This window comes from Ambystoma mexicanum, chromosome 11 (assembly GCF_040938575.1).
Source record: "Ambystoma mexicanum isolate Mex_15411 chromosome 11, UKY_AmexF1_1, whole genome shotgun sequence".
NCBI lineage: Eukaryota > Metazoa > Chordata > Amphibia > Caudata > Ambystomatidae > Ambystoma > Ambystoma mexicanum.
In genome coordinates, this window is record NC_090934.1 from 620,397,248 (window position 1) to 620,423,938 (window position 26,691).

The window sequence follows — 26,691 nt, forward strand, 5'->3', positions numbered from 1 at the left end:
TCAGGAAGAACCACTAAAACAAGAAAGCAAGGCAGGAGATGCAACCGTACATTCAGGATGACACATGCACTGTCCATGAATATTGGGAGAATGCAGGTTATAGACTCAAACTACCACGACTATATGTGACGGTGTCCTTGGATGATGCAGCCCCTCCCTCCCCCATTTCATCCCCTACAGAGGATCATTTTCACTATACAGATTTGCTATGTTAAAGCAACACAACGATTTGGAATCTTCACTGATGATCCAGATAAAGATGTTGATTTATTAGAACATATTTGAAATAATTCTCTACCAGCTTCAATTAAAAGGAGAATTACACCCTGAAGCTTGCTGCTGTCTCACTAGTGGCTGAAACTGCCCATAATAGGGCTGATTTTACTCTTTGCAGTCAACGAATACTCACCAGACAAAGAGAGTAACATCATCATCGTATAGCGTTGAAATAGCTAATGCAACTAATGCAACTGCTCTCATGTCCAGATAGGCCGCATACATTCCCTCGCAACATAGGCCGTGAGTGCTCTCTCGTAACTTAGGCTGCGTGTGCCCCTTTGAATCTTCGGCCCCCCGCATCAGGTCTTGCTCCCCCTCCCAGTATTCCTTACCTTCCTATCGCATATTCACCCCTTTGTTCTGTCCTATTGTCTTTTCACCCCCTTGTCCTGTGTTACTCTGGTCATTCCATTGTTTTGTTTCTCTACTGTACCTTTGCATTGCCTGCATCCCTCTACTTCTAGGTAGCTTAGTTGGGCATTGTGACTGTTGGTTGGGTTTCTGTACTGTACTGTGACACTGCCATTGTTTGTTCCCTACTGTATCGACATTGTGTCATTCTGTAGGGTGTTTGCATTCCATTGCATTGCTTGGGCTCCCCTACCCCTTCCCCGCCCCCTCTTTCCGCCTGCACACTCTATGGTGCTCTGGCTCCCCCTATCTTCTCTAACTGCTATTCTATCCACTATCCTATCTCTCAAGGCTGGCAGGAAGAAACTCAAAAGGGACTTCCTGGTCTCCAACCCAGGCCTCCCTATCGCTGATGCCTAGACCAGTGCTTCCTCCAGACAGACTTTTACTGACATCCTCATTGTCGTTCCCTCGCCATGGCTATGGACCCCCCCATATGGTCTCTCCTTTTTCATCTTCTCCCATTAATGGTGGCACCCGGTGGGAGGCCCTGCTGGCCCTCTTCCACTCCTCTAAATTCCTCATTAATGTCTACTTAAATGGCACAGTCTTGGTCATTGGCCCTCAGGCCAATCTCCTCCTTTTTGATAGACGCCTCCTGCACTTTATCAACTCCCTTTCCTCTCCTGCTATCCCTACTTACCCCTCTCTGCCTCCTTCCTCCACCACCTCTGTGGCACTCTTATTCCTCTCAGAGTACCTTGTCTTCTCTTCCTTCCTCCTCTGCCCATTCTCAGTCACCTCCTACCCTTCAGCAGAGTACCTATGGCCTGTTCCCTTCCATGGAAGTGCTCCAAAGGTGGCAACCTTTTCCACATTGCTACTCTTAACTCTTGCTCTGCTGTCAAACACCCCTCTGCATCTCCGGGACTTGGTTCACGGCCAGCTCTGTCACCAGTTTTGACAACCTCCTTCCTAATGGATACAAGATCTTCTCTGAACCCAGAACCAACAGTTCTGGTGGGGTGTACCCCTTATTTTCCCGCAGTGGATGCCTGCTTTTGTCATTCCACTGCAGGCCGATGACTCCTTTTGAATGCCTGGTCTGCAGGCTCCCTCTCTCCTGTTGCCACTATCTATAGGCTCCCTGGCCAGGGCGCCCTCTTCCTCTGAGTGGGATGACCTCTACTCCTCCTTGCTTCTACCTCTCAACTTCTCCTCCTTGGAGACCTGAATATCCACCTGGATGCTGCTAGCCCCTCTTCGTGGCTCTTTTGCAACCTCTGCGACTCTCGCTCTCTATTCTTCCCTCTGGCCAGACTCACTCTGCACGGCACACCCTGGATGTTCTGATCTCTTCAGACCGCCCCCTCTGTAACCCTTTCACCACTCTCTTTTGGAGCGACCACTTTCTTCTTTCCTCCCACCTTTCTCTCTACCCCGCAGGTCAAGCCGACCCCTGCACTGCCACCCACCTTCTGGGTCATCGGGCCCATGAAGCATGTGTCAGTTGAGGCTTTCGCCGCCACTTTCTCTCCTCCTCCTACAACCTTGGCTGATTCACATTAGGACACAGCCCTCTTTAACATTCATCTCTCTATCTCTAACATACTTGACTTCCTCGCCCCTGTCATGAGGATCCGTTTGAAGCCCTCATCCAAGTGCAACTCTTGCTACGATTTCTCTTCGCCACTCTTAAAGGCAATTATAGGGCGAATGAGAGGAAGTGGAGGTCATAAAGCACACCCTCTGACAAACTGGCCTGCTGCCTGCTCCAAAGGCAGTACAGACTCCCTGTCCTCTCCTAAGAAGAGAGCCTACATCCAAACCTGCATCTCTGTGGCATCTAACAACTCGGCCGAACATTTTAAAATCTGCAAGCAGCAGGACAATCCTGTTGCCGTCTCTAATGCTCCTGTTCCCTCCCAGGCCCTCTGCATGGCCTGGCTTCTCATTTCACCAGTAAAACTCAGGACATCCTGTCCTCTCTCTCTTCCTCTACCTCCTCTTCTTCTACCACCCATGGCCCCTCTTTGGCCCTTTCTCCTCCTACTTTGTCCTCCTTTCCGCTGTGCATCCCCTTCAAAAGAAGCCCTCTGACAATCCTTCCTGCCCGGCTAACTATCGCCTGATCTCCATCACTCTTTTCCTGGACAAACTCCTGGAAAAGCTTGCCATCTCCCAGCTTAATCTGCATACTGAATCTTTTGGTTTTCTCCATGACCACCAGTCTGGTTTCAGAGTGGCTAGAAGCATGGAAACTGCTCTCCTGAACAACTGTGAAGACTTGTTCTCTAATCTTAACTCTAACCTTCCTTCTGTCTTAATTCTCATCGATCTATCCTCTGCTTTAGACCCGGTCAACCATGCCATCCTGCTCAATCGCCCCTGCGACAACCTGTGTATCACTGCTAAGGCCCTGGCCTGGCTCAACTCCTTTCTCACTGACCGACATACCAAGGTCAAACTTGGTTCTTTCCTCTAGTCTTTCCCTCTCTCTACTTGTGGTGTTCCCCAGGGTCTAACCTTTCTCCCTGACTTTTCAACCACTACCTGGCAACTTTTGCCCACTGCATCGCTACATTCTGCTGTAACTTCCAGTGTTACGCAGATGACACGCCATTCTACTTCAGGGCCCCTCAGCCACCTCTGCTCCTTCTATCATACCAGACTGTCTGGCTGCAATTCAGGAATTGTTTGCCACCAATGATCTCTGCCTTAATGCCAGTAAGACTGAGATCCTCCTCATCGGGACACCTGCTCCCTACTTTACGCTCGCCCTCTGGCTGCCCACTCTGGGCCCTCTTTGTTCGCTTCCTGTGAGGCTAAGAATCTTGGTGTCATCTTAGACTCCACCCTCTCCTTCTCTCCTCCTCTCCTCGCATCTCTGATTTCTCTAAGAAGTCTCACTATCAGCTGCACCTCCTCAGAGGTTTTCTGCCTCTTCTCACCTTACCCCAGAAGTTTATTGTCTCCAGAGCCCTGGTGCTCTCTAGGCTGAACTATTGCAAACGGCCTCTTTCTAAATCAACTCATCCAGAACAAGACTGCAAGACTTTTCCTTGGCCTCAAGCCCAGGGATCGTATCTCTCCAGCTCTGAAATCTCTCCATTTACTCCCTATGGATGAAAGGATCCAGTTCAAGACCCTTTGCATCGTCCACAAGTCTTTCTGGTCCCTGGGACTGCAATACCTCCAACTTTCTCTGCCTAAACATCTTCCTTCTCGAGCCCTCCATTCATCCACCTCCAACACTGAGGGTTGGATGCTTCTCCAAGCACAAAGTGGGGGTAGATCTCTTTCCTCGGCTGGGTTCTCCCGCCTCTGCAACAGCCTCCATGCCTCTCTCAAACTTGAGCAGAACCACCTCCGGTTCCGGAAGCAACTGGAGACCTTACTTTTGCTTCAGCTTCCCATCTTCCTCTCCCGTGCGGATGTCCCTGACTGCTCTGCACACTGTCCTGGCCACCTACTGAAAGTCTGGCCCAGGCTCCTGCATGTCCGCTGCCCTCGCACTGCATCCGGGCTCCCCAGCACTTTAATGGTCTATATTTGTAACCCTACTGTCCCTTGTCTCTCTGCAAGTGAATGGAGGATCACACTGGGGCAACGTGCTGATCTTGGAAGCAAGGCCACGCAGAGCAACAGCAGTCGAATCCCAGATCTGCGCTTAGAAACTGAACTCTGGTATGGTATTAGGCGTGCTATAAAAAAAAATCAACTAACTGCATTTATCAGCCACCCTCTGGCAGCACTTACTGAGTTACCTGCACTTCTCTTCACCCGGCACTTCTTACCCTCCCTGCACTTGTGTGATCTGACTGACAAGGCCCAGTTAGGTTGTTGTTTTGTCCTCCTTTTGTCCCCGCTCTGTCTTGTCGCGCCTAGAACCACTTGTGTACAGGCGTGTTTTAAATGACTTCTATCATATCATATTACATCACAGTAGGCTGTGTAAGGGTGTCAAAGAAGGAAGCTGGCACAAAGGTGGCATATTGGTTGCTATAGACTTTTATTGTATTGAAAAAACCTTTACTATCACTAAGTTCGGTTTCCCTGCCTCAATCTAATACCTAAAGACCTGCCAGAATGTCCGTCAAAATCAAAGTCCACGGTCATGCGTTGCAACCTACTTCTATCCCGTACACTAAAAATAAAGAATAATATAATCCAGCAGAACGTTCCTTCTCCAGGAGAATGAGACTCTTCTCCCGGTATCCGGGTGGCATTCCCACAATGTCCTCTTGTAAACGGATGCAAGATGGAATGGCTCCCTTTCCCTGGCTTGTAGTTGCAACACCTTGTATAGTCAACTTTCTGGACCAGGAGAATGACTCCCCCCCCCCCCCCCCTTTCTCCTGGTCTGCACTTATCCAATATAGTTCACAAGAATGGCTTGACTCTCTTCTGTTGGGGGTTCCACACCCTTCTCTGGTGATCTCTGCCACTGGTATGAGGAATATTTCCTTGGATGCTTGACTCTCTTCTGTTGGGGTCCCAGACTTTTCTTTGGTGGTCAGTGGGCCTATCCCTGCCACTGGTACAAGGAATATTTCCTTGGATGCACTCTTGACCTTGTTTTGTGTCCCTGACCCTTGAAGGAACTCTTAATAGACCGTACTGCTCGCACTGGCATGAAGTGAGACTTCTCTATTCCTCCCCCACCCAATGTCCCTACTGGTCTGCCCTTGCTTCCTGTTACCTTCTGGCACTTGTTCACATGGTACTGGTCTTTCCAGGGACAGGGGTCGGGCTCCTTCCCCTTTCCTTCGGCCGTTTGCTTCGTTACTGCTTCTGTGGTGGCTCTGCATGTTAAGGCTATGTGCAGGCATGCACCATTATGGCTCCTTTGTATTCCTCATGCCTCTTTGTGAGACACCTCCTCTTCGTACTAGCACAGTCAGCAATCCTCATGTTTTATGTGCTGTTCTTTGTTCTAGTATTTTCTGTCTTTGCTGTACCCCAAGTACTACAGAAATACATTGGTCTACTCTCAATATTGTGGTGTGAAATGGAGAGGGTGCTAAGGCATGTGGGTGTTTGATGTTTAATGGGTTGTACCCAAGGTAGTCGTCCTCATCCCCCGATGGGTAGTCCTTCCCACAAGGTCCTCCCACAGTAAACCACCCCTCTGGGAACCTTTGGTTATCGGCTGCACCTCCCCAGCCTCATGGGAAAGGGCTCCCCCATGGGGAGAAACGAAGATACCTGGTGAATCATCACAGATGGCATGGAGGAATTTGGTAAACCAATTCCAAATGAGCTGCAGGGGGCCTTAAGTAAAATTTGACAGGAAGAGAAACAAAAGGTCAATGCCATAATTAAAAATAGCATGGATGCAGCAGAGACAGCAGAGCACCAAATAGCTGAGGTAACTGTGATCAAGTGTTGTGCTTGGTTAAGGGGGGCTGACTGTAACGCAGAAACTCAGGCCATTCTCTTCAATTAACCAGTGAATGAGTCTCAATTATTTGGGAAGGCAATAGATGATGCTTTATAAAGGGAAACCAAAGCTACTTTCGCAACTCTAGGGAAAATATCAGGTAAGGGGTAGCCCAGAGGTACTGCAAAGAGTTACTACCAACATGGCGCGACCTACCGACACAAGACCAAAAGATATCAAGAGAACACAAAGAACCACTAGAAAAGGAAGTCAAGCCTCTGCTTCTAAAGCATTGAACATATTCCACAATTGCAGTTTAACAAGGACATCTCACTTTCATATTTTGTACCCAAAAAAGTCAAAACCAAGAGACCAGTGTTGGATCTCAGACCAGCAAACTAATATGTAAAACTGAAAAAGATCAGAATAACGACACATGAAGATGTCATCCCAGCACTCAAGAATGCCATGATCATGACCACACTAAGCATGAAAGATACAACTCTCGTATTTCATTATTCCCAAGTTACAGATGATTTCTAAGGTTCAAGGTAGGAACACACAACTGATTCCAAGTATTACCTTTTGGAATAGCATCAGCATTGAGCGTGTTCACAAAGGTGCTTGTGGCAAAGGGAGTGCACATCCTCTGCCAAAATATTCCCATCAATCCCCATCTGGATGACTGGCTTATAACACGACAGACACTATAAGGTTGTCCAAAGGACACATGTGCAACATTAGATCTTTCACACATACTGCGTTTCACAGTCAACGAGACAGTCAAGCCTGTTGCCAATCCCAAAAAAACAATTTCAAGGTGCTTACTGAGCACAAAACTGTCTTTTAACATACCCATCTCGGGAAAGGGTGCAGGTAATCCTTGTGCACAATCCTGGTTACCAAGTAAACACTATGGCAGTTAACAGGATCTCATCACCTTTGCCCAGAGGGGAGCCCTTCTCTGTGAAGCTAGGGAGGTGAGCCCACTATGGAATGTTCCCCCAGCAGAACCTCACAGGGAGAGGCTTCCCTTTTGCGGATAGGGACTCTTATTCCAAGAAGAAACTCCATATCCCTATATCCTATGAGCCCCGTAGGTCATCACTACCTCAAGAACTCCAACCTAAACAGACCACTGTTTGCTATTGTAACACCTCTTCCCTGACCCCATTAAGACCACAACCACTGAGAAGAGGAAAGAGTGAAGGGCACCTGAAGAGTGCCAACAGGTTGGAATCCACTGATGCAAGGAAGAAGAAGAATGAAGGAGTACTAATGATCTCTCCCCCATTGGAAACATACATCACTGGGAAGAGTTGGAAACGTGGTGTCAAGAGGAATACTTCATGGAGACTGAGGAAGGATAATCCTCTGCCTGGGAGGATCCAGGCATATAGTATAAACATTGAAGAATAGGACTTGCAGAAGGGTGAAGCCGATGCTGAGCAGGTGTAGCCCGGTAAGTTTAATCCTGGAATGGAGAAACCTGTGGAAGCATGCTGGTCATCGGTCGAGAGTATGTGGCAAAGCAGAAGCAGCAGCAATCCAGGAGCCGTTGGGGTGCCATCTCGCATGAAAGACTGGATGATCCAGGTGGTGGCATGACCTTGAGGAGGTGGATGGTGTGGTCTGCAAATGAGACTGAGATTGCCAAGCGGAGGTCTCTGCGGAGCTGACGAGAACCATCGAAGGCCGGAGAGAAAACAGCTGGAAGCATTTACCAGCAGTGAGGAAACCTGTGATCCCTGGAAGAACCGATGACGCCAACCCATGAAGATAAAAGTAAATGGAGTGGCGGGGGACCCTATAGGGGACAAGGGAATAGAGAAGGCAATAGTGAGTCAAGATGCATTCAGGGATCATCTCCCTCATCTCAGTAATTGGGGGAAAAAACCTTACACGAGTCAAGAATAGTACATGAGTCGTCTTCCCTCATCCCTGTAATTGGGAACACATTAAAGCAAGTCAAGTAGACTTTGGGAGTCCTCTCCCTTGTGTCAGTAACTGAAGCCACAGTAAAGGAAATCGAGACTTCTACCGGAAACATCTCCCTCGTCCCAGTAGTAGTGAAGTAACTAAAGTCAATCAAGAGGTCTACAGGACTTGTGGTACTCGTGCAAATAACAGGAAGGAGACCCTATCGGAAACCGAGTGGGGAAAAGGGAAATATCCTGACATAGTGAAAAACAGAACATTGAATCATAATTGGGCACTTAAGAGAGACTGTAAGAGCCCCATTAAGGAACTATAAGGGTTAATTAAGGGGTTAATTAAGAATATCACAAGGAAATCTAAGAAGATAAGTTACAAAGTCTGAGTCATTCGCCTGGACCCCTTTTTGTTTGTTTCTTTAGTGGTAGGGTCAGCGTAGATTAGTTTCTTGGCCAGGGGATGGACTAGTTTGATTTGGACAACATCACTGATGGCAAATTTAATAGTGTTGGTTAAAAATGCCACCCCTTTGTCTGCCTCCTTCTGGTCTACTGCAGCACACAAATATCAGTAAGGACAGTCATGAAGCTCTTGGGCACCATGGTGTCCTTCTACATTGTACCATATGCACACCTAACATCTGCATCATTCAGAATCATTCAGAGGTGGCTCTCATGTCTATGGTCTCCAGTATCTGATTAATCGGATGATCCAGTGGTGATATAAAAAGAGGTGGAAAAATGCTTTCCACTGGTGGACCCAATCAAACCTTTTATGTATGTATGATTTTAACATGTGTATAGCACAAATCTACTATAAACCAACTTACCCACAACACTGTCACTTCCACGCACTTTGCCTTGTTTGGTAACATACCCATTATTGTAATGCCATCCTGTATATTTCATGTGTAACTTTTAACCTGCTCCTATATGTTGCATACGTGGTTCGCCTTGCTGTATAAACCCCTCACCAAGCCTATACTATCCCTATATAGATTGTTATTGTAAATAACAAGTATGCTCAGTTTATCTATGTACCGTTTAGTCTGCAAATTAGTTTGTGGCCGCATTGCCTGAAAACACTGTTAGTCTAACATGTACACAAGGTGTTCTAATATTACAAAAGGGCATAGGCCTAGTTTGTGCAATCAGTCTATTATCCAACTATCAATTTTTTAAACCTCTGTTCCAACAAAGTGCACTGAGGTTACGTGACCCTAACATAAGCTTTCTGGGCCTCAAGTCTGTCTCCCAGTATGGCCTCTAAGCTGCCAAGCTCTGAAGAGGTTCCACCCAAGTACTTCCTTCCCGCCCTCCTAAATTTGGTGCCACCCGGCAGGGCACCTATGCGGGCACATAATACCTTACTCCTCTTCACCGCCCATCCCCACAAGTTGCAAACAACCTTGGAGCATGCATCAACTCCCACATACCCTATGCCCCTCTCCACAAGAAACCTATGACTAGGAAATTGATCTGGTCACATTTCTTCTCCACTCACAAAGTAACTTAAGGTGCATACCCCTCCTGGGTCCACACCCATTTCTACATCCAACCTGACCAAACCTACAACAGCAGACCAGGATATCGGCTCCCAAAAGCTCAAGAAAAATCATAAACCCCGATTACCTAGTGTCCCCAATCCAATGTGCCCTTACTAATGCACATTCCATTCAAGCACATGCCCTGGAGATTAACTACCTGATCTCTGACCAAGAGCTGGGTGTCCTCGCCATCACGGAAACATGGTTGTATGAGGCATCCGGACCAGCCATCTGTCAAGCCCTCACAGGGATACAGGCTATTCCACCAAGATAGAATCTTAAATAAGGGACGTGAGGTAACCCTCCTTGTCAAGGACTAAATGGACTCCAGACAAATAAAATCCTCAACTGCTGAAAACTTTGATGCCCTATCAATCAAAATTGCCCCCTCACCGAATGACCCAATAACCCTTCATCTACCGCCCTCCAGGACCTCTTCTCGACTTTCAAAGTAATCTCCTACACCTCATAGGAGATAACCTAAAAAAACGAGAGGTTTACTTTTAGGAGATTTCAACTTGGGCTTCAACAACCCAAAAGATAAGAAAGCCAAATCCTTTCCCAGAGCCCTCCTAGAAATTAGCTTCATACAAAGAGTCACTAGCCCGACTCACACGAAGGGCGTATACTAGATTGGATAGCTGATCACAATTGTGCAGTTGACATCGGCTCCAACACTCCACGACCCTGCACTGATCATCATCTCCTACACTTCCTGCTAAAGTCACAACCAAACCCAGCCCATCAGTGCCAGCAGCTATGGCTAGATCTGCTCAGCTCCTCACCAAGGACAGGATCCGTCCCCACTTAGATGTCTCAGCCCTAAAACCCCCCTTCTCCAATGACCCATCTGAGCTTGTAGATCTCTACAATTCCAATCTCAGAGGAGCAATAGATTCCATTGCCCTGTTGCAGAGAAAAAGTGCTAAGCCTATTAAACACTCCAACTCCTGGTTCACTCAAGAGCTACTTGATTTAAGAGCTCTTAAGCGCACTGCGCTTACTGAATGTCAATCCTGCCCCACAGACTTTAAGCTTACTGCTTATAGAACTATTGCTAAGCAATACAAAAGGTCCATCACGGTTGCTAAATCCTCATCGTACAACCTCTGAATATCCAATGCCAAATCTGAGTCCAAAGAGCTCTTCGCAATATTCAATGAACTTTTCACACCCCCATACGACACACAGCAAACCGTGAAAGATGAAGAGTGGTGCAACAATGTTCAACAAAATAAACATTCTCCAGAATAAAATCAATGCTAAATTCAGAGCCCTCCCCAAAGCCACTCTGCACCCAGTGCCAGTCGACTCCTCGGGCGTAAAAGACCTAAAAACACAGCAGACTCTGCGGGTTGCGCCGCTCTAATCCTCCTTGACCTATCCGCCACTTTCTACACAATCACTCAATCCTTCTTGACCACCTCCACTCCCTAGGAATTTGTGGAACCGCTCTCAAATGGATAGCATCCTTCCTCAAAAACAGAAATCAAATAACCCTACTATTCCTCCCAAGCCCGTCCAGTCGACACCAGAGTTCCACAAGGAGCATGCCTATCAGCCCTCTTGTTCAATCTCTATATGGCCACCCTCCCACAAATAATTCGCACACACAACATCCTGTGCTACAACTACGCTGATGGCACTCGGCTAATTCTGAACTCAAAACCCAACTGCCGACCTAACCTCACTTCCTGTCTCCTTGACATAGAGCTCTGTATGACCACAAACCACCTCCTGCTAAACCCCTCCAAAACCGAAATCATGGTATGTGGCAACACCGAACTTCTCCCACTACCCTGGCCATCTGCCATGGGCAACTCACCGACCCCCTCTATATCAGTAAAAAACCTTGGATGCGTCCTAGACTCTGACCTAACACTCTCGCGCCAAGTCAATAACATCTCAAAGTCCTGCCACTACCACCTTAAAACTCTTAAGCGCATTTTCCCGTATCTCTCCTTTCCAAACAGACTCTCCGCTGTCCAATCAATTGTCATATCGAGACTGGACTACGCTAACCCCCTCTACCTCAGAGTCCACGCATACCAACTGACTAAACTACAAAGAGCGCAAAACGCTGCAGCTAAACTCCTACTAGCGTTTGGCCAGAGAGGCCACATTTCCCCAGCCCTCCAAAACCCTGCACTGGTTTCCTGAAGGATGTCTTTCAAAACCTTATTCATTTCTCGCCGAGCGCTGCACAAAACCAGACCACAATATCTTCAAGACAAACTGAAACCCTACCACCCTGCACGTACTCTAAGATCTAGCTCAGCAGGCCTCCTAGTGATACCAAAAACAAACTCAGGCGGATAATTATTCTCAGTCTTGGCCCCCAAGCTGTAGAAGGCACTCCCACCCCACATCCGACTCACGTAAGACCTCATGTCCTTCTGCAAATTGCTGAAAACTTGGCCTTTCCCCTAAAACCCACTCAATCTAACTCAAACTGAATAACACCATCTCAAGGATGCTCCCAAAACACTAGATCATAAATAAGCAATGCAGAATCAGATCCAGGCTCGAAATCACAAATCATAAACGAATAACCTCTACTGATTAGCTAAAAAGACAAACAAAATAGATCGAGAAAAATGATCAAACCTGTGAAGTAAATAAAATGAATAATTGAAGTAAATCAAAAGAAACAAAATGAACAAAAAAATGAAATGAAGAGGATCTAATGAAAAATTCAGGAGTGAGATCAGTGCACTGACAGATGCCATGGATTGTATGAGTGCTTGTTATGAAGGCAAAGTAGAAAATAGACGACACAAATGGATGCGACGGGTGTAACGCATAGGACTGATCAAGAGCAGGAAACAAATCTGAATGCGTACGACAAGTAACATGGGCTGTACCAGTAATGTAGGATTAATGAATGAAATGCAGGAACGCATCATATGGATGGAGCGGATTAGTGCACCGAACAGATGAGTGCCCAGAGTGGAGGAGTGCCCAGAGTGGAGGAGTTTATAAGGCGGTTGAGTGTGAACAGTGGATGAGTGCATAGAGCGGATCAGTGCATAGAGCGGATCGGTATGTAGAGCGGACGAGGGCGTCGAGCCGACGAGCACCTAAAGTGGATGAGTGCATAATGTGGTTGAATATGAAGAGCGATTGAGTGTGTAGAGCGGAGTGTGTAGAGCGGAGGAGTGTGTAGTCCAGATGAGCGCATAATGCGGAGTAATAAAGGGCTCGATGTAGAGCGCATGGGACAAATTGGAGCACATAGAAATATGCGACATAGATGGAATGGTCTAGAGTGCATAGAACGTTTGAAAAGCATGTAAACCATCATATCACATCACCATGCTTACTCTCTTCTTTACACCACCACCCAACTAGAACACAGAGATACTATGACACCATTCGGTATAGCTGTTCCCATACCAACATCCGCCTCCTACTCCCCATCACTCTAACTAAAACACTGCTGGTTACACCCTCCAGCCAGGTGTTTTTCCCCAGGCCTAACGCAGCCAGAATCGGTCTGGATAAAACCTACCAGAACAAACACATACTCCTGATCTCTCAACCACCACACCTAACGTTAAGAAGCAGCTACTAAATGAATATCACACCAGCTGCACACATATTCGGTGCACACAGGCACCTTTGACTCTCTCTACTGACTTGAACTTCGGTTCCCGAGGGCGTTCAACCTAGTAGTGCCTTGAGACTATACTAATGGTACATAAGGTGCTATATAAATGCAAAGTAACATAACATAAAAGACCCAAAACCCTTCCTGTTCAGAGATGTAACCGAGGCTGAAGTCCTATTGATCATGTAAAAGATCAAGCAATCACGTTGTAAGGGGAACATGTGCCCAGCCAATCTTATTTAAGATTGTACAGACGCGCTAGTCCCATTCCTCGCTGCATTCATCAATGCCTCTCTCTACTGGGATCCTCCCTCCCTCCCTGCCTCCCTCCCTCCCTCCTTCCCTCAAGGAAGCATGGGTTTGACCGCTGCTAAAGAAACCATCCCTTGACCCTGACTCTCCCAACAACTACAGGCCAAATGCGACCGTTCCTTTCCTACTAAAAATACTAGAAAAAGCTGCATACCAACAAATCCAGAACTATCTAGAAATAAACATCTTGGGGCGGAGGGGAGGGACAACCTGGCTTCTGTCTACGCCATGGCACCGAGTCAGCGTTTCTTGACCTTAAAAACCAGCTACTGGAAACAATGGATAAAGGCAAACCCGCCATGCTCCTCCTCCTGGACGTTAATAGTCACCTTTGATTTGGTGGACCACAAGATCCTGTGCAGAAACCTCAGAGGCAGCACACTTCTCCAATGGAGCCACAGCATAGATGACCTCTTTTTTTGGAAGGAAGAGCGATGAATATTTTCATATCAAGCCAGTGCTACTCCCTCTCCCATCCACTGTGGAGTCCCACAAGACTCATGTACCTCCCATACCCTCTACAATATTTTTGCCCTACCCCTGTTCAATGACCTAGATGAACATAGCATAGCTTTTACAAACTATGCCAGCAACACCCAAATCATTCTCCCCGTATCAGGCTCCTACGAGCAAGATTAAAACACCCTCAAAGAGACATATGCCCTCATCCGGGCCTGGATGGTGGCCAACGGTTTGTCTCAATGGGGACAAAACCGAAATCTTACTGGTAGGTCCCAGTGAAATCCTGAATACGCTAGACAGTCGATACAGCACCTTCAGCATTGAGGATACTGTAATCACGGTCTCTGCTACAGTAAAAACCTTGGGTGTATATCTGGACTCCAACCTCTCTATGAAGCGACAAGTCAATGCCATCTCATCAGCAGCGCTTAACATGAAAATCATTAATGCTGTAAAACTGTACCTCTCAGCTACAAATTGCCTTAACATAGCCAGAGCCACCATCGGAGCCAAGCAGGACTATTGCAATGTCCTACTCCTAGGCACATCAACTAAAAACCTACTTTAACTACCAATCACACAGAATAATGCCCTCTGAGCAGCACTAAGCATACCTAGGAGGGAACATATCTCTCAGGCCAGACGAGACGCTCACTGGCTCCCAGTGAAAGCACGCATAATTTTCGAAACCCTCGCCATCACGCACAAATGCCTCTCCTTCGCAGCACCCCGGTACTTGGCAGAAAGAATTCACCTTTCAAATGCAATCCGACCTAAACGGGTTAATTACTCACACCAACTCACAGTTCCTGCCTATAAACGTGCCAAAGCTGGAGGGGCAAATTTCACGGTACTACCACCAAAACACTGGAAGGCACTGCCTCTCGCGCTCTGAAATGAAACTTCCTTCACAGTGTTCTGAAGATACTTGAAAACAAAGCTCTTTAATTAGACATAACTGAGGTAGTTCCCATGCAACCACGGAACATACCTACTGTAACATTGTTATGAATAGGTGACCGTCTTCATCGCATCTCTTCTGCCTATGTAATCCTGCCCGCATGTATGTAACTCTGTATCCAAGTGAACTCGCTGTAACAGCGCCACAATGCCCCAGGGCTGCTGTGCGCTTTATAAATTCAAAGAAATAAAAAATAAATATCCACAAAAGGAACCAGACAAACAATATTGCATCCGGGCGCAGATGTAATAACAGCACAGAACCAGAAAGCCAGCATTATCTCTATTTGAATCAAAAATATAGGTTTTCAGTTTTTTCCTGAAATCCAGCAGGGACTCAATGTTACGAAGTTCATATGGTAGGCCATGCCAAGCTCTTGGCCCTGCACAGAAAAAGCATCTATCGCCCCAGGTCACAGAATTTGAATACAAAACCACCAATAACTGTTGTTGTTATGACCAAAGACAAACTTCTGGGAGATAGGCTGCCATTTTTGACGCATGATATCTCTGGGTCGTCCCTTGGATTCACCTAAAAATCAAACTGAGGGTCTTCAACTACACCCTCTGCTGTATGGGCAACCAGTTTAGGTTCCTTTCGAGATTGAGAAATATGCAAGCAGCGTGGCAACGGCTGAATTCTGCGCGACCTGCAGACGCTGGATTTGTTTTTTTGGAACTCCCATTAAAAGGGCATTGCAATAGTTGAGCCTGGAATTAACTAGAGCACCGACAATCGGGGAACGATCTTTGGGTGAAATCGGTGGTAACAGAGGTTTTACCAGCCTAACTTGATAATATATGGATTTCACTATAGCATTGACCTGCAGATTGCAGCTTAATTTTCAGCAAATAATGTGGAAACCTCAAATAACTCTGGACAGGACAAAAATGTTAGACAAAAATGTTATTGTTTTTGCCAGTTTTTGTAAAGGGAATACTATTCGGACAACCACAAGTATCACTGATTAAAGGCCCTGCGCTGCTGAGCTGGGGCACATTGACACAAGTCCACTGTACAAGGAGTATGGCCAAAGGAGGAGGCAGTTGAACACATAAATGTGATGTAACTCCTTTCCATAAAAGTTACTCTATTTTTTCGAACTAAGCTAATCAACAACAATGTACTTAAACAAGCAGGGGGGACCCATTGTAGAATGTGATCACTCATAGCCCAGGAAATGTGGTGCTTGTGCATCAAAAGGGGGTTTACATTGAGGCACAACATTTTCCAGTATATCAAAACGTTTTTGCAGACAACCGAAGAAGACTGCATCAACAAAACTATGCATGGGAAGTGAATACAAACCCACTCAAAACAGATTTTTTTTAAATAGGGAGTCAACCAACAATGTATCTGTTTGCAACAGGCCAGAACTTAATGTGGGCAAGACGAACATGGTACCACATCTCATAAGATTGGCAAATCAACCACCCATTAAAATTTAAAATATACTTACACAACCACTTAGGCAATTATCATGCCCATGGCCACAAACCTTGGAATTGACAGCATTGCTATGAAGTAATAGAATGTGGACATTCGCAGCTTCCAACAGGATGCATGGAAATACTGAAGGAGGCCAAGAAAAACAACACTAGACAGTTATTTCAACAAGTAGAACATGTTCTGTATGGTGCACAGAGAAGGGTGTCCACCAAGTTTACAGAACACCTGCAGATATTGTAATATACCTGTTAAACTTACTAAATTCTGGTCTAGTTGTTTACTCCCTGAACGCGCCTGACGGTACTGGCAGCCTACACTACATGCAACCGAAAATATCCTAGAGGAAATTCCCAGTAGGCAAGGCTTTCATTGAGAGGGTGACAGATATTCACACTCGGTTGCACACCTACCCTCTGTTTCAGGCCTGCAACAGAGTTCTGCAGAGGCTCATGAAGGGCTCCCTTCCAACATATGCATAAATCAACAAAATAAGTACTAACATATATAATTGCTTTTGTAATAGCAGTTACATCTGTTGGATGTAAATTACAGGCCCTTTCTGTTAGAGAACCTTTTGCCTGCCTTCACACAAGCACAATGATTCCCTCTCCCTTTTCTCCAATACATTTCGAAATGCCACTCCAACCAATCCATTGAACTACCTTCTTTCTTTCCAAATCCTCCACTAGGGGAAAACACTATGTTCTACTTTATTAAACCCCAAAATATACCAAAAACAAGCAAGTTCTTTGTTTCCTTTGCAGTGGGCTAACGACAGGTGGGGCGAGATGCCTCTATTTCCAGATGTATTTTCGAATGCATACAACTGTTACTTGTTAGATCATAAAACATTGCAATCACACTGAGAGCCCTTCCTACATGAAACGCAGCCGCAACACTGACTTGTATTGCTAATGTGCCACTAGAAGCAATATGCAAGGCTGCAACTTGGAGCTCAGTCCATGCATTTACGCATCACTATTGTGTCAACATACAAGCAAGAGTATATTCACAGGGAGGTCAAGCTGTTTTTAAACCTTTTTGTTTACTGTTGTCACTGCTGTCTCACCACCTTCTTCAGGTACATCTTGCTAATCTATGCATAGTTTGCTAATCTAAGAGGCTTCACAAGCCCCATAAGAGACCTAATACTTACCCAGTATTAGTCTTTCTTTGGCTTATATCTGCTTAGAATTGCATGCGCCTGCCCAGCCTCCCCACAAGGGAGGATCAGGACAGTACAAAATAACCCTGACACTCTGATTTACATGCACAACAATAATAGGGCAGAAAAGAAATCTGAGGACGCATGAAGGATTTTGGGTCCTTGTACACATAAGATTTCAGTAGAAGCAGACTTTGTATGGCATTTAATTCTTCAGATACAAGCCACCGAACTATGATTTCTGGGTAAGTATAGTTGTCCTAGCATTTCTTTGTTTAACCATTCAACCTAACTTTGCCTGCCAAACATTCCCTCCCCATGCTAATAGTTTCTTCATGAAAACCATGTGCATCATATTTGACACTTTATGTCCTGTTATTGTTATTAAGTAAACAAAAAACGCGGGCTTCAATCTGACGTTTATCTGATTGGCGATTTAATTGAACATTCTTCATAGTTTAATAGCCTGAACAGCATTATTGATTCAGGTAACTGAGGATGTGCAGCTCTTCTTGAAATTTGTATTGAACATATAATAGTAATTTGATTAGTCTTATATTTTTCTGTAGACTACCAACCAATCTAGCTCTTACATTCCAGCAATAACTGCACAGTTCAGAAAAGTGTCACAGCCACCTTCATGTACTAAATTAACTTGATTCATTTTGTTTTGGTGTGAGCTGCAGTATTGTGAAAATGTTATGCTTTGCTTGCATCATCACTAACCACATTATATTTTTCCCATGGTGCGGCTGGCAGGGCATAAGCAGCACTGAGAGTACCTTTCTCATCTCTAATCTCCAAGTGGTAAGCACCAAGTGTTAATCCTGGTGGGGGCTTCTGGCTGCATGACTGTGTGTGTTTTTGTAGATATACACTGAAATATTTCAATGAACATTTTCCAGATTATGAATTGGAATTAGTCCATAGAGAACTAACCACTTTCTACACTTCTTGAAAAGGAAAAACATTTCTATCTTTATAACGTCCTGGCCAGGCCACAAATCCTGCCAATTTATCTAATAAGTAATAGTCATTGATGTATGCACATTACAAACAGACTTCAAGTCCAACAATGTTAGTATCTGTTTAACCACATTATAAATGGAACATACCTTCCAAACTTTAACCCATGCACACCTTTGCTTATTCTAAAGCTACAGTGCCACGAAGCTTTATACCACGTTCCACCTCTTGTGCGGTATCGTCTCTACAAGTAGATGTGGAACAAACTTTGTCCTCCTTCTCAATTCAGCATGAATTAATTTGTTAAAGCATACATTTAAACAAATTAGTTTTCTTTTTTTTCTGCCATATTATCAGAAATGAACACAAACCATTTTACCAGAATGTATGGCACTTGTACATGTAAATAGAACTGGAAAGTTTTTGAAATATTTAGTGTACTATGGGAGATTAAAGTCGGTTTGTGTTTGTTGTGTTAGTGGTATATAACAGTGTAGTTGTTTGTTACTGATCTACTTTACATTCTCTATCTGTTGTAACCTGCAGTTCCGGTTCTAGTAAGTGCTTGCTAGAGTCTTATTCTTGGTGTAAACCTATCTGAATGTTGGCTATGACATGAATGTTCTTAGGCATCTGAAATGCTGTTGCACTGGTGTGTCCTAGCTTTACTAAGCTGTATACGCACTTTTTTATTTTTTTTAACTGTTATTACATTTTGTTGGGCTTTAGAAATTCATGCATAACAATTAACATATTCGTATTCAAGTGAGACATTATACACTGGATACAAAGGAATTGCAGGTTCACTGGATGATGAAGTTGTTCATACGAACAGCATGGAATGTTTAACCTTTTCTGTGTAGCTGCCTAACCTTTACTGAGTCATTGATTTGAAATACTAACGTAGCTTGTAGCAGATTGTTCAACTTGTTGATGGATAGATTTCATAGTGGTGTATATAGCCAATATAGGCACAACCCAATAATGCATATTTCACAAAACACAGTAAACTTTAATTGTTACCATGCCGTTGTTTGAAACTACGTTATTCCAGATCCAGTTGTACCCCTTAAGTTCTAAGGATGTATATATTGTGCTGCATTACAAATGACAAGCCCCTCCCCCACCTGCACTCAAAACATTAAACCTGTAATGTTTCCACAGTTTTGTTTTTGTTTAATTGATAACTGAACAATAATCCCTATCACCTGCCAGAACAAGTTATAGACTCCTCTGTTTACCTTTTATATTAGACTATACAATTCTGGTGAAATTCTATAAACTCAGTCGGCAAAAGATAGTTATGCTTTGTTAGATTTTCTTTTATTTTCCTTACTTTCGGCAAGTATGGGAAGGTCATTGATGGATAAAAAGCTATTGGTACTTGGTACAAATAAATATGTTTTTCAATCAAATATGGTACTTTAAGACTTAATTTATAACATCATGTTCACCCCTAATTCTTAAACTGTTGGTTGGAAAAAATTTCAATCGAGTGGGCTATCTAAATGTGTGGGTTTACACATGCATTTTCTTCTTTCCTCTGTCCTCTCTGGAACAATTATCTTTTTAAATTTGAAAACTTTAGTAGTTGTCAGATTTCATTATAAATTAATATATATTTAGTCTGTATGCAAAAAAAAACCAAAGCTTAAACACTTGTAATGCATGAGGCCTGTTACCAGCAATATTCAAACGAATCGTGCTGGTTATATCAGTTGATGAGAATCTGCAAAATCCAGACAAAATGAAGGTTGAAAGCATGGCTTTTTAAACTCTCAATACATTGATATATATACATGGACATCAGAAACTAACAAACATGTTAAATTTAATGAGGGAAAATCCTTATTATCAGAACATAACTGCTTTAGATCCACTGAGCCAGGAAATGTAGCACACACAGTTGAGAAGGTTTTGGAGTGGTATATTTGCAAAACATAGCTAGATCATAATATGCAGTACACACATTTTCACATGCATTATTAACGATTGGTTGTCCAGAACATAAGGAAAGTAATTGTTAATTCTGCATTTACATTTGGCACACTTACCAAATGCCAAGCAGTAGTATGATTGACTAAATAGTGTTCACTCAATGAAAACCATGTTATTAGCAAGATGTAATCAAGGCTCATGAACATTAATATTAAATGCGCAGAGCTATCTGACCACCACCCTAACAAATGAACCAAGAAGTGATGCATGGCAATTCAATTTAATTAAGGAAGAGTAACAGATTTTAAAAACTGAATTCCGTGTTGATGCTCTTGAACATTATGATCTGTAAAATTCGAATCTTTTTTCCTTTGTATTTATGGCTTTTTTGTACATTGTATGGAAGGGGAAATTGTACATGTTCTGTGCACAGTATGTTCAGTTGGAAGACATTTGAGAATTTTACTTTAGTTCTGTCTAAATCTGTATACTGAATAGTTTCCATCGTTCATCTGGACTATACTTTATTGTTGACATTAGGAAATATGCTTCCCTGCTTTACTGTTATGTAAACGTTTCTTTCGAAGTATGCTGAACTATTGTTTCATAATGAGCTAAGCAAGTAGGTTACGTTTGATGACGCACCTTCCTTGTCCGTTCATAGGGTTTCAGGTGATAAAAGACTAACTACCTTCAGGTTTTGGATTTATATGTGACTGGACTAAATATATAGGTACCGGGCTAATAATCATGTTTTTAATCGGGTGTATGATGTATTTGTTTTTCCAACTGTACCACTGACTTAAATCATTACAGACTATGGTTTCGTGCATGTAGGGTGGTTGATGTACAAAGGGTCATGATCATGCTTTGATCAATGCAAGGACCATCCTTACGGTTTTTGTTGCCCCAGGACAACTCAGTTGGGGTCACCATCAAAACAAGACATTTACAGGCCGATTCATGGAATAATTAGCGCGGCGCAAGTGGGCAAAAACGTGCGAATCGCAGTGGAATAGCGAAAATCGCAGTGCAAGTGCGAAAATCGCACGAAAAGCAGCGCACATCGATTCATGGAAGGCCGTGCGCGAGAAAACCATCGATGTGCGAAAAAAAAGTGCGCGGCGCACGTTGGCGCACAGGCCATCTAACAGCGTGCGCCAGGTCACAGTGAAAATCGCACAGGCCACAGCGAAAATCGCACATAGCGCGGCGCACGCAACAAAAGTAGGCGGAACACGGGGCGTAACACTCGGAATGGGGAACAACTTGCCAAAATGTGGGCGTCACGGGGGAAGTACAGGGTACAAGTGCACGGAACGCCCACACGCTCGCCTACAACACGTATTCATGGAATAGAATAGGGCAAAAAAGCGCACGCTCAAACCAGCGCACAGGCACAAACACGACCGCCACAAGAAAGCAGGCGGTAGCGTCTCGCCTGGAAGAAATGTGCGCCAACAAATAGCACCTATATACAGCCATGAAGAATGTCCTATACTGTGGCCCTCCAGGACAAATGACGTGCAAAGGGGTACCCACAAAAACGGACACCCGCTGACAAAAAATTACGTGTGCGTGTATACCGGGGTGCGCGCGAAGTCTCACACGCGATTTCGGCAGGGTACGTGTATTTCAGGGGTGCGCGGGAAGTTCCACACGCGATTTCAGCAGGGTACGTGTATTTCAGGGGTGTGAGGGAAGTTCCACACGCGATTTCAGCAGGGTATGTGTATTCCAGGGGTGCGCGGGAAGTTCCACACGCGATTTCAGCAGGGTACGTGGATTTCAGGGGTGCGCAGGAAGTTCCACACGCGATTGGCCCAGTGCGAGCAGGGTACGTGTATTTCAGGGGTGCGCGGGAAGTTCCACACGCGATTTCAGCAGGGTACGTGTATTTCAGGGGTGCGCGGGAAGTACCACACGCGATTTGAGCAGGGTACGTGTATTTCAGAGGTGCGTGGGAAGTTCCACACGCGATTTCAGGAGGGTACGTGTATTTCAGGGGTGCGCGGGAAGTTCCACACGCGATTTCAGCAGGGTGTGTGTATTTCAGGGGTTCTGGGGAGTACTACACGTGAATTGGCCGTGTGGGTCCTCCCAGGTGTACGCTCCACAACCTCCACGGCCCCTGCAGGCAGCCCACACCACGGGGGACTACCCTGCACCCCTGCTCATGTCCCGCAGGCAGCCCATCCACCATGGGCATGCCCCCCAGCCAACCCACATGTCACCTTGCACTACTGATCAACAATGCATGTCTCCCCCAGCCACCATGGCCAGCCCCCACCAGGCCCCCACTCATGTCCCCTATCACCCCCACCCCCCAGCAGTGCAGGGGCAGCCTCCACCAGGCCCCCACTCATGTCTCCCACCACCCCCAGCCACCAGGGGCAGCCTCCACCAGGCCCCCACTCATGTCTCCCACCACCCCCACCCCCCAGCCACCAGGGGCAGCCTCCAACAGGCCCCCACTCACGTCTCCCACCACCCCCACCCCCCAGCCACCAGGGGCAGCCTCCACCAGGCCCCCAATCATGTCTCCCACCACCCCCACCCCCCACCATCCAGGGGCACCCTCCACCAGGCCCCCACTCATGTCTCCCACCACCCCCACCCCCCAGCCACCAGGGGCAGCCTCCACCAGGCCCCCACTCATGTCTCCCACCACCCCCACTCCCCAGCCACCAGGGGCACCCTCCACCAGGCCCCCACTCATGTCTCCCACCACCCCCACCCCCCAGCAGTGCAGGGGCAGCACCACCAGGCCCCCACTCATGTCCCCCTGCACCCCCACCCCCCAGCATCCAGGGGCACCCTCCACCAGGCCCCCACTCATGTCTCCCACCACCCCCACCCCCCAGCAGTGCAGGAGCAGCCTCCACCAGGCCCCCACTCATGTCTCCCACCACCCCCACCCCCCAGCAGTGCAGGGGCAGCCTCCACCAGGCCCCCACTCATGTCTCCCACCACCCCCACCCCCCAGCAGTGCAGGGGCAGCCTCCACCAGGCCCCCACTCATGTCTCCCACCACCCCCACCCCCCAGCAGTGCAGGGGCACCCTCCACCAGGCCCCCACTCATGTCTCCCACCACCCCCACCCCCCAGCAGTGCTGGGGCAGCCCCCACCAGGCCCCCACTCATGTCTCCCACCCCCACCACCCAGCCACCAGGGGCACCCTCCACCAGGCCCCCACTCATGTCTCCCACCACCCCCACCCCCCAGCAGTGCAGGGGCAGCCTCCACCAGGCCCCCACTCATGTCTCCCACCACCCCCACCCCCCAGCCACCAGGGGCAGCCTCCACCAGGCCCCCACTCATGTCTCCCACCACCCCACCCCCCAGCAGTGCAGGGGCAGCCTCCACCAGGCCCCCACTCATGTCTCCCACCACCCCCACCCCCCACCATCCAGGGGCACCCTCCACCAGGCCCCCACTCATGTCTCCCACCACCCCCACCCCCCAGCAGTGCAGGGGCAGCCTCCACCAGGCCCCCACTCATGTCTCCCACCACCCCCACCCCCCAGCCACCAGGGGCACCCTCCACCAGGCCCCCACTCATGTCTCCCACCACCCCCACCCCCCAGCAGTGCAGGGGCAGCACCACCAGGCCCCCACTCATGTCCCCCTGCACCCCCACCCCCCAGCATCCAGGGGCACCCTCCACCAGGCCCCCACTCATGTCTCCCACCACCCCCACCCCCCAGCAGTGCAGGGGCAGCCTCCACCAGGCCCCCACTCATGTCTCCCACCACCCCCACCCCCCAGCAGTGCAGGGGCAGCCCCCACCAGGCCCCCACTCATATCTCCCACCACCCCCACCACCCAGCCACCAGGGACACCCTCCACCAGGCCCCCACTCATGTCTGCCACCACCCCCACCCCCCAGCAGTGCAGGGGCACCCTCCACCAGGCCCCCACTCATGTCTCCCACCACCCCCACCCCCCAGCAGTGCAGGGGCACCCTCCACCAGGCCCCCACTCATGTCTCCCTCCACCCCCACCCCCCAGCAGTGCAGGGGCACCCTCCACCAGGTCCTCACAATCCCCAATCATGTGCGTTATGGTCAGCCTCCACAGCCAAAAAGCCCTACCAAGTGACCCATTCACCCACATGGAAATGGAAATTACATGTCACACCCCCAATGTTCATGAAGCTAATGAACCCATGTCCGTCACACACAATGGTTGCAATTGAATGGGAAAACACCCAACATGACATGCATGAAACCAATGAGATGATACCACACAGTGAAGTATGAAAACAAAATTGTATTGAAAAAAAGAAAGAATGCTAAAGAAATGAAACAAACTACAATGGGAAGTAAAAAATAATTAAGCTGCATGTCCGTATAAAAAAAAAAAAACTGCAAATCATAATCCAAAAAAATGTCGTCCAAAGTCAAATGTAAAAAAATATCTATCCAATTAAGAACTATGTAAAAAACTCGAAAGGGTCCATGAGCCCAACTGAACAAAGGAAACCTAAAAAAAAAACCTAACTAAAAAGCAACTATATACAAAAAGTGGAGCAGTGTCCGTCGACTCCAAATCATAAGAACAAACAAAGGAAACCTAAAACTAAAGAACTATATACAAAGGCGGCGGGCAAGTCCAGCGGCTCACTCCGTGGTGTTCCGGGCCAGGGCATCATCAAACTCCTGTTCGATGACCCGGAGGCGGTCCAGTTCCATGGCCCCGAGGGTCCGCAGGGACGACGCCGTGTCCTCCTCCAACCCCCTGCGGATTGCCTCGAGGCACTCGGCCCGCCTCAGGGCCCTCCGCATGGAGTTCTCCGCCCTGACCATTGTGAGCATCGCCTCTTCCGCCCGCCGCCGCTCCGCACCTATGGCGTGGCCCAACCGCTGCCACACGGAAGACACTCTCTGTCCTGGGTCCTCCTGCCCTCCGGCCGATGCCTGCCCCTCCGATGTCGAAGGCCCCGAGCCTTCATGGCTCCCACCATGTTGCTGCTGCTGCTCTGCCTCTGCCCGTGCACTGCCTCCTGCTGCCTGCACATCCTCTGCCGGCTGGGGTCCAGTTGTTGATGTGGCCACCCCTGCTGGACGTCCGACTCCCGACTGTGGCAGGGATGCCTCCTCCACCAGCCTGGCCGCACTGCCAGAGGCAGCTCCACAGGGCACCCAGGTGACTGATGGGTGGGAAGATGGCACAGAGGACGACTGGCGCGTAGGGGGTCCAGTTGAGGAGGGGGTCGGAGCAAGCCCCATCAGACGGAGGAATCCGGTCTGGGTGACCTGTCCCAGCAGGCTGACGTGGTCAACGAGCCATTCGAGATGACGTGCAGTCTCTCCATGAAAAGACTGCAGGTCACCTCGCATGGCCCGTTGACGCAACGCCACACCAGCCAGGACAGGCTCAACCCGGACCTGGATAGCCACGTCCGCAGGCAGAGGAAGGCCAGTTGGCGTCAGCTCATCCCTTGCCTGAAAACGGGTCTGGACGTAGGCATCCCTGCTGGTGCAAGATGATGCAGGGACAGGATCGGGGACAGGATTGCACACAGGCACCTCCGCGGTGGCCTGTGCTGCCTCCTGTCCCTGGTCCTGGACTGCACCACTAGCACCAGTGGGATTCCCACCTCCAGAGCCCGTCTCTGGTGCTTGCACGGCCGCCTCCTCCACCAAACCCCCCACCACCCTGGATGACTCTGTGCCATCTTCCCCTGTTGAGCCCTGTGGGGTCCCAGCTGCCCCTTCTGCTGCCGAGGAGTCCAACTCCAACCTCCGCCTCTTGGACCTCCCCCCGGCAGCTGCGGCCTGGAATGCGACACCGGACTCCTCACTCCCCGACGAGATGACAACACGGGAGGGGAGCCGTCCCTTGCGTCTCCGGCTGGCGGTGGGATCCCCGCCGCTGTGCTCCACAGCACCTTCTCCGCCCTCTTCTTCAGTTGACGCTGCAGACAGGGAGAAACAAAACACAGGCATCAGGGCACTGTACAATGGACACATACACACATGACAGTTGCACATGAGTGGCATTGGCAAACCTCAGACATGTCATCACAATCCCCAACACACATGTCATTGCAACTCGCACACATGAGCCATACCACAGCCATATCGCAACTGCCACCACCATCCATACACATACAACAGCATGAGCAGCCAAAGGTGAGCCAGACATCACATGCAACACAGGAAGTGCACCACACATGTACACACACCACCACACTTGCATGCATGTGTATACCTTTGCCAAGTGTCGCACTGTTCAGACGGGCATCCATGTCACATCTGCCAATCAGGCTTCCACATACCGCTGTCACATGCATCCATGTTGCATCACTGTTGCACCCTTGTCAAATAC

The 26,691-nt window shown here is 47.7% G+C and overlaps 1 protein-coding gene across 6 annotated transcripts in view; it reads left to right on the forward strand.

The window, feature by feature from the left end:
* ANO5 (anoctamin 5) overlaps positions 1 to 26,691 on the forward strand; it is a 652,338-nt gene that overhangs the window by 153,518 nt on the left and 472,129 nt on the right. For 4 of the 6 annotated variants that reach the window (XM_069623486.1, XM_069623488.1, XM_069623487.1 and 1 more), the window contains one exon: positions 18,213 to 18,260. The exons of the other annotated variants lie outside the window; for them this stretch is intronic. In XM_069623486.1, coding sequence (XP_069479587.1) covers positions 18,213 to 18,260 — 48 coding nt within the window. The remainder of the gene's footprint in view (positions 1 to 18,212; positions 18,261 to 26,691) is intronic. 6 annotated transcript variants of the gene reach the window in all.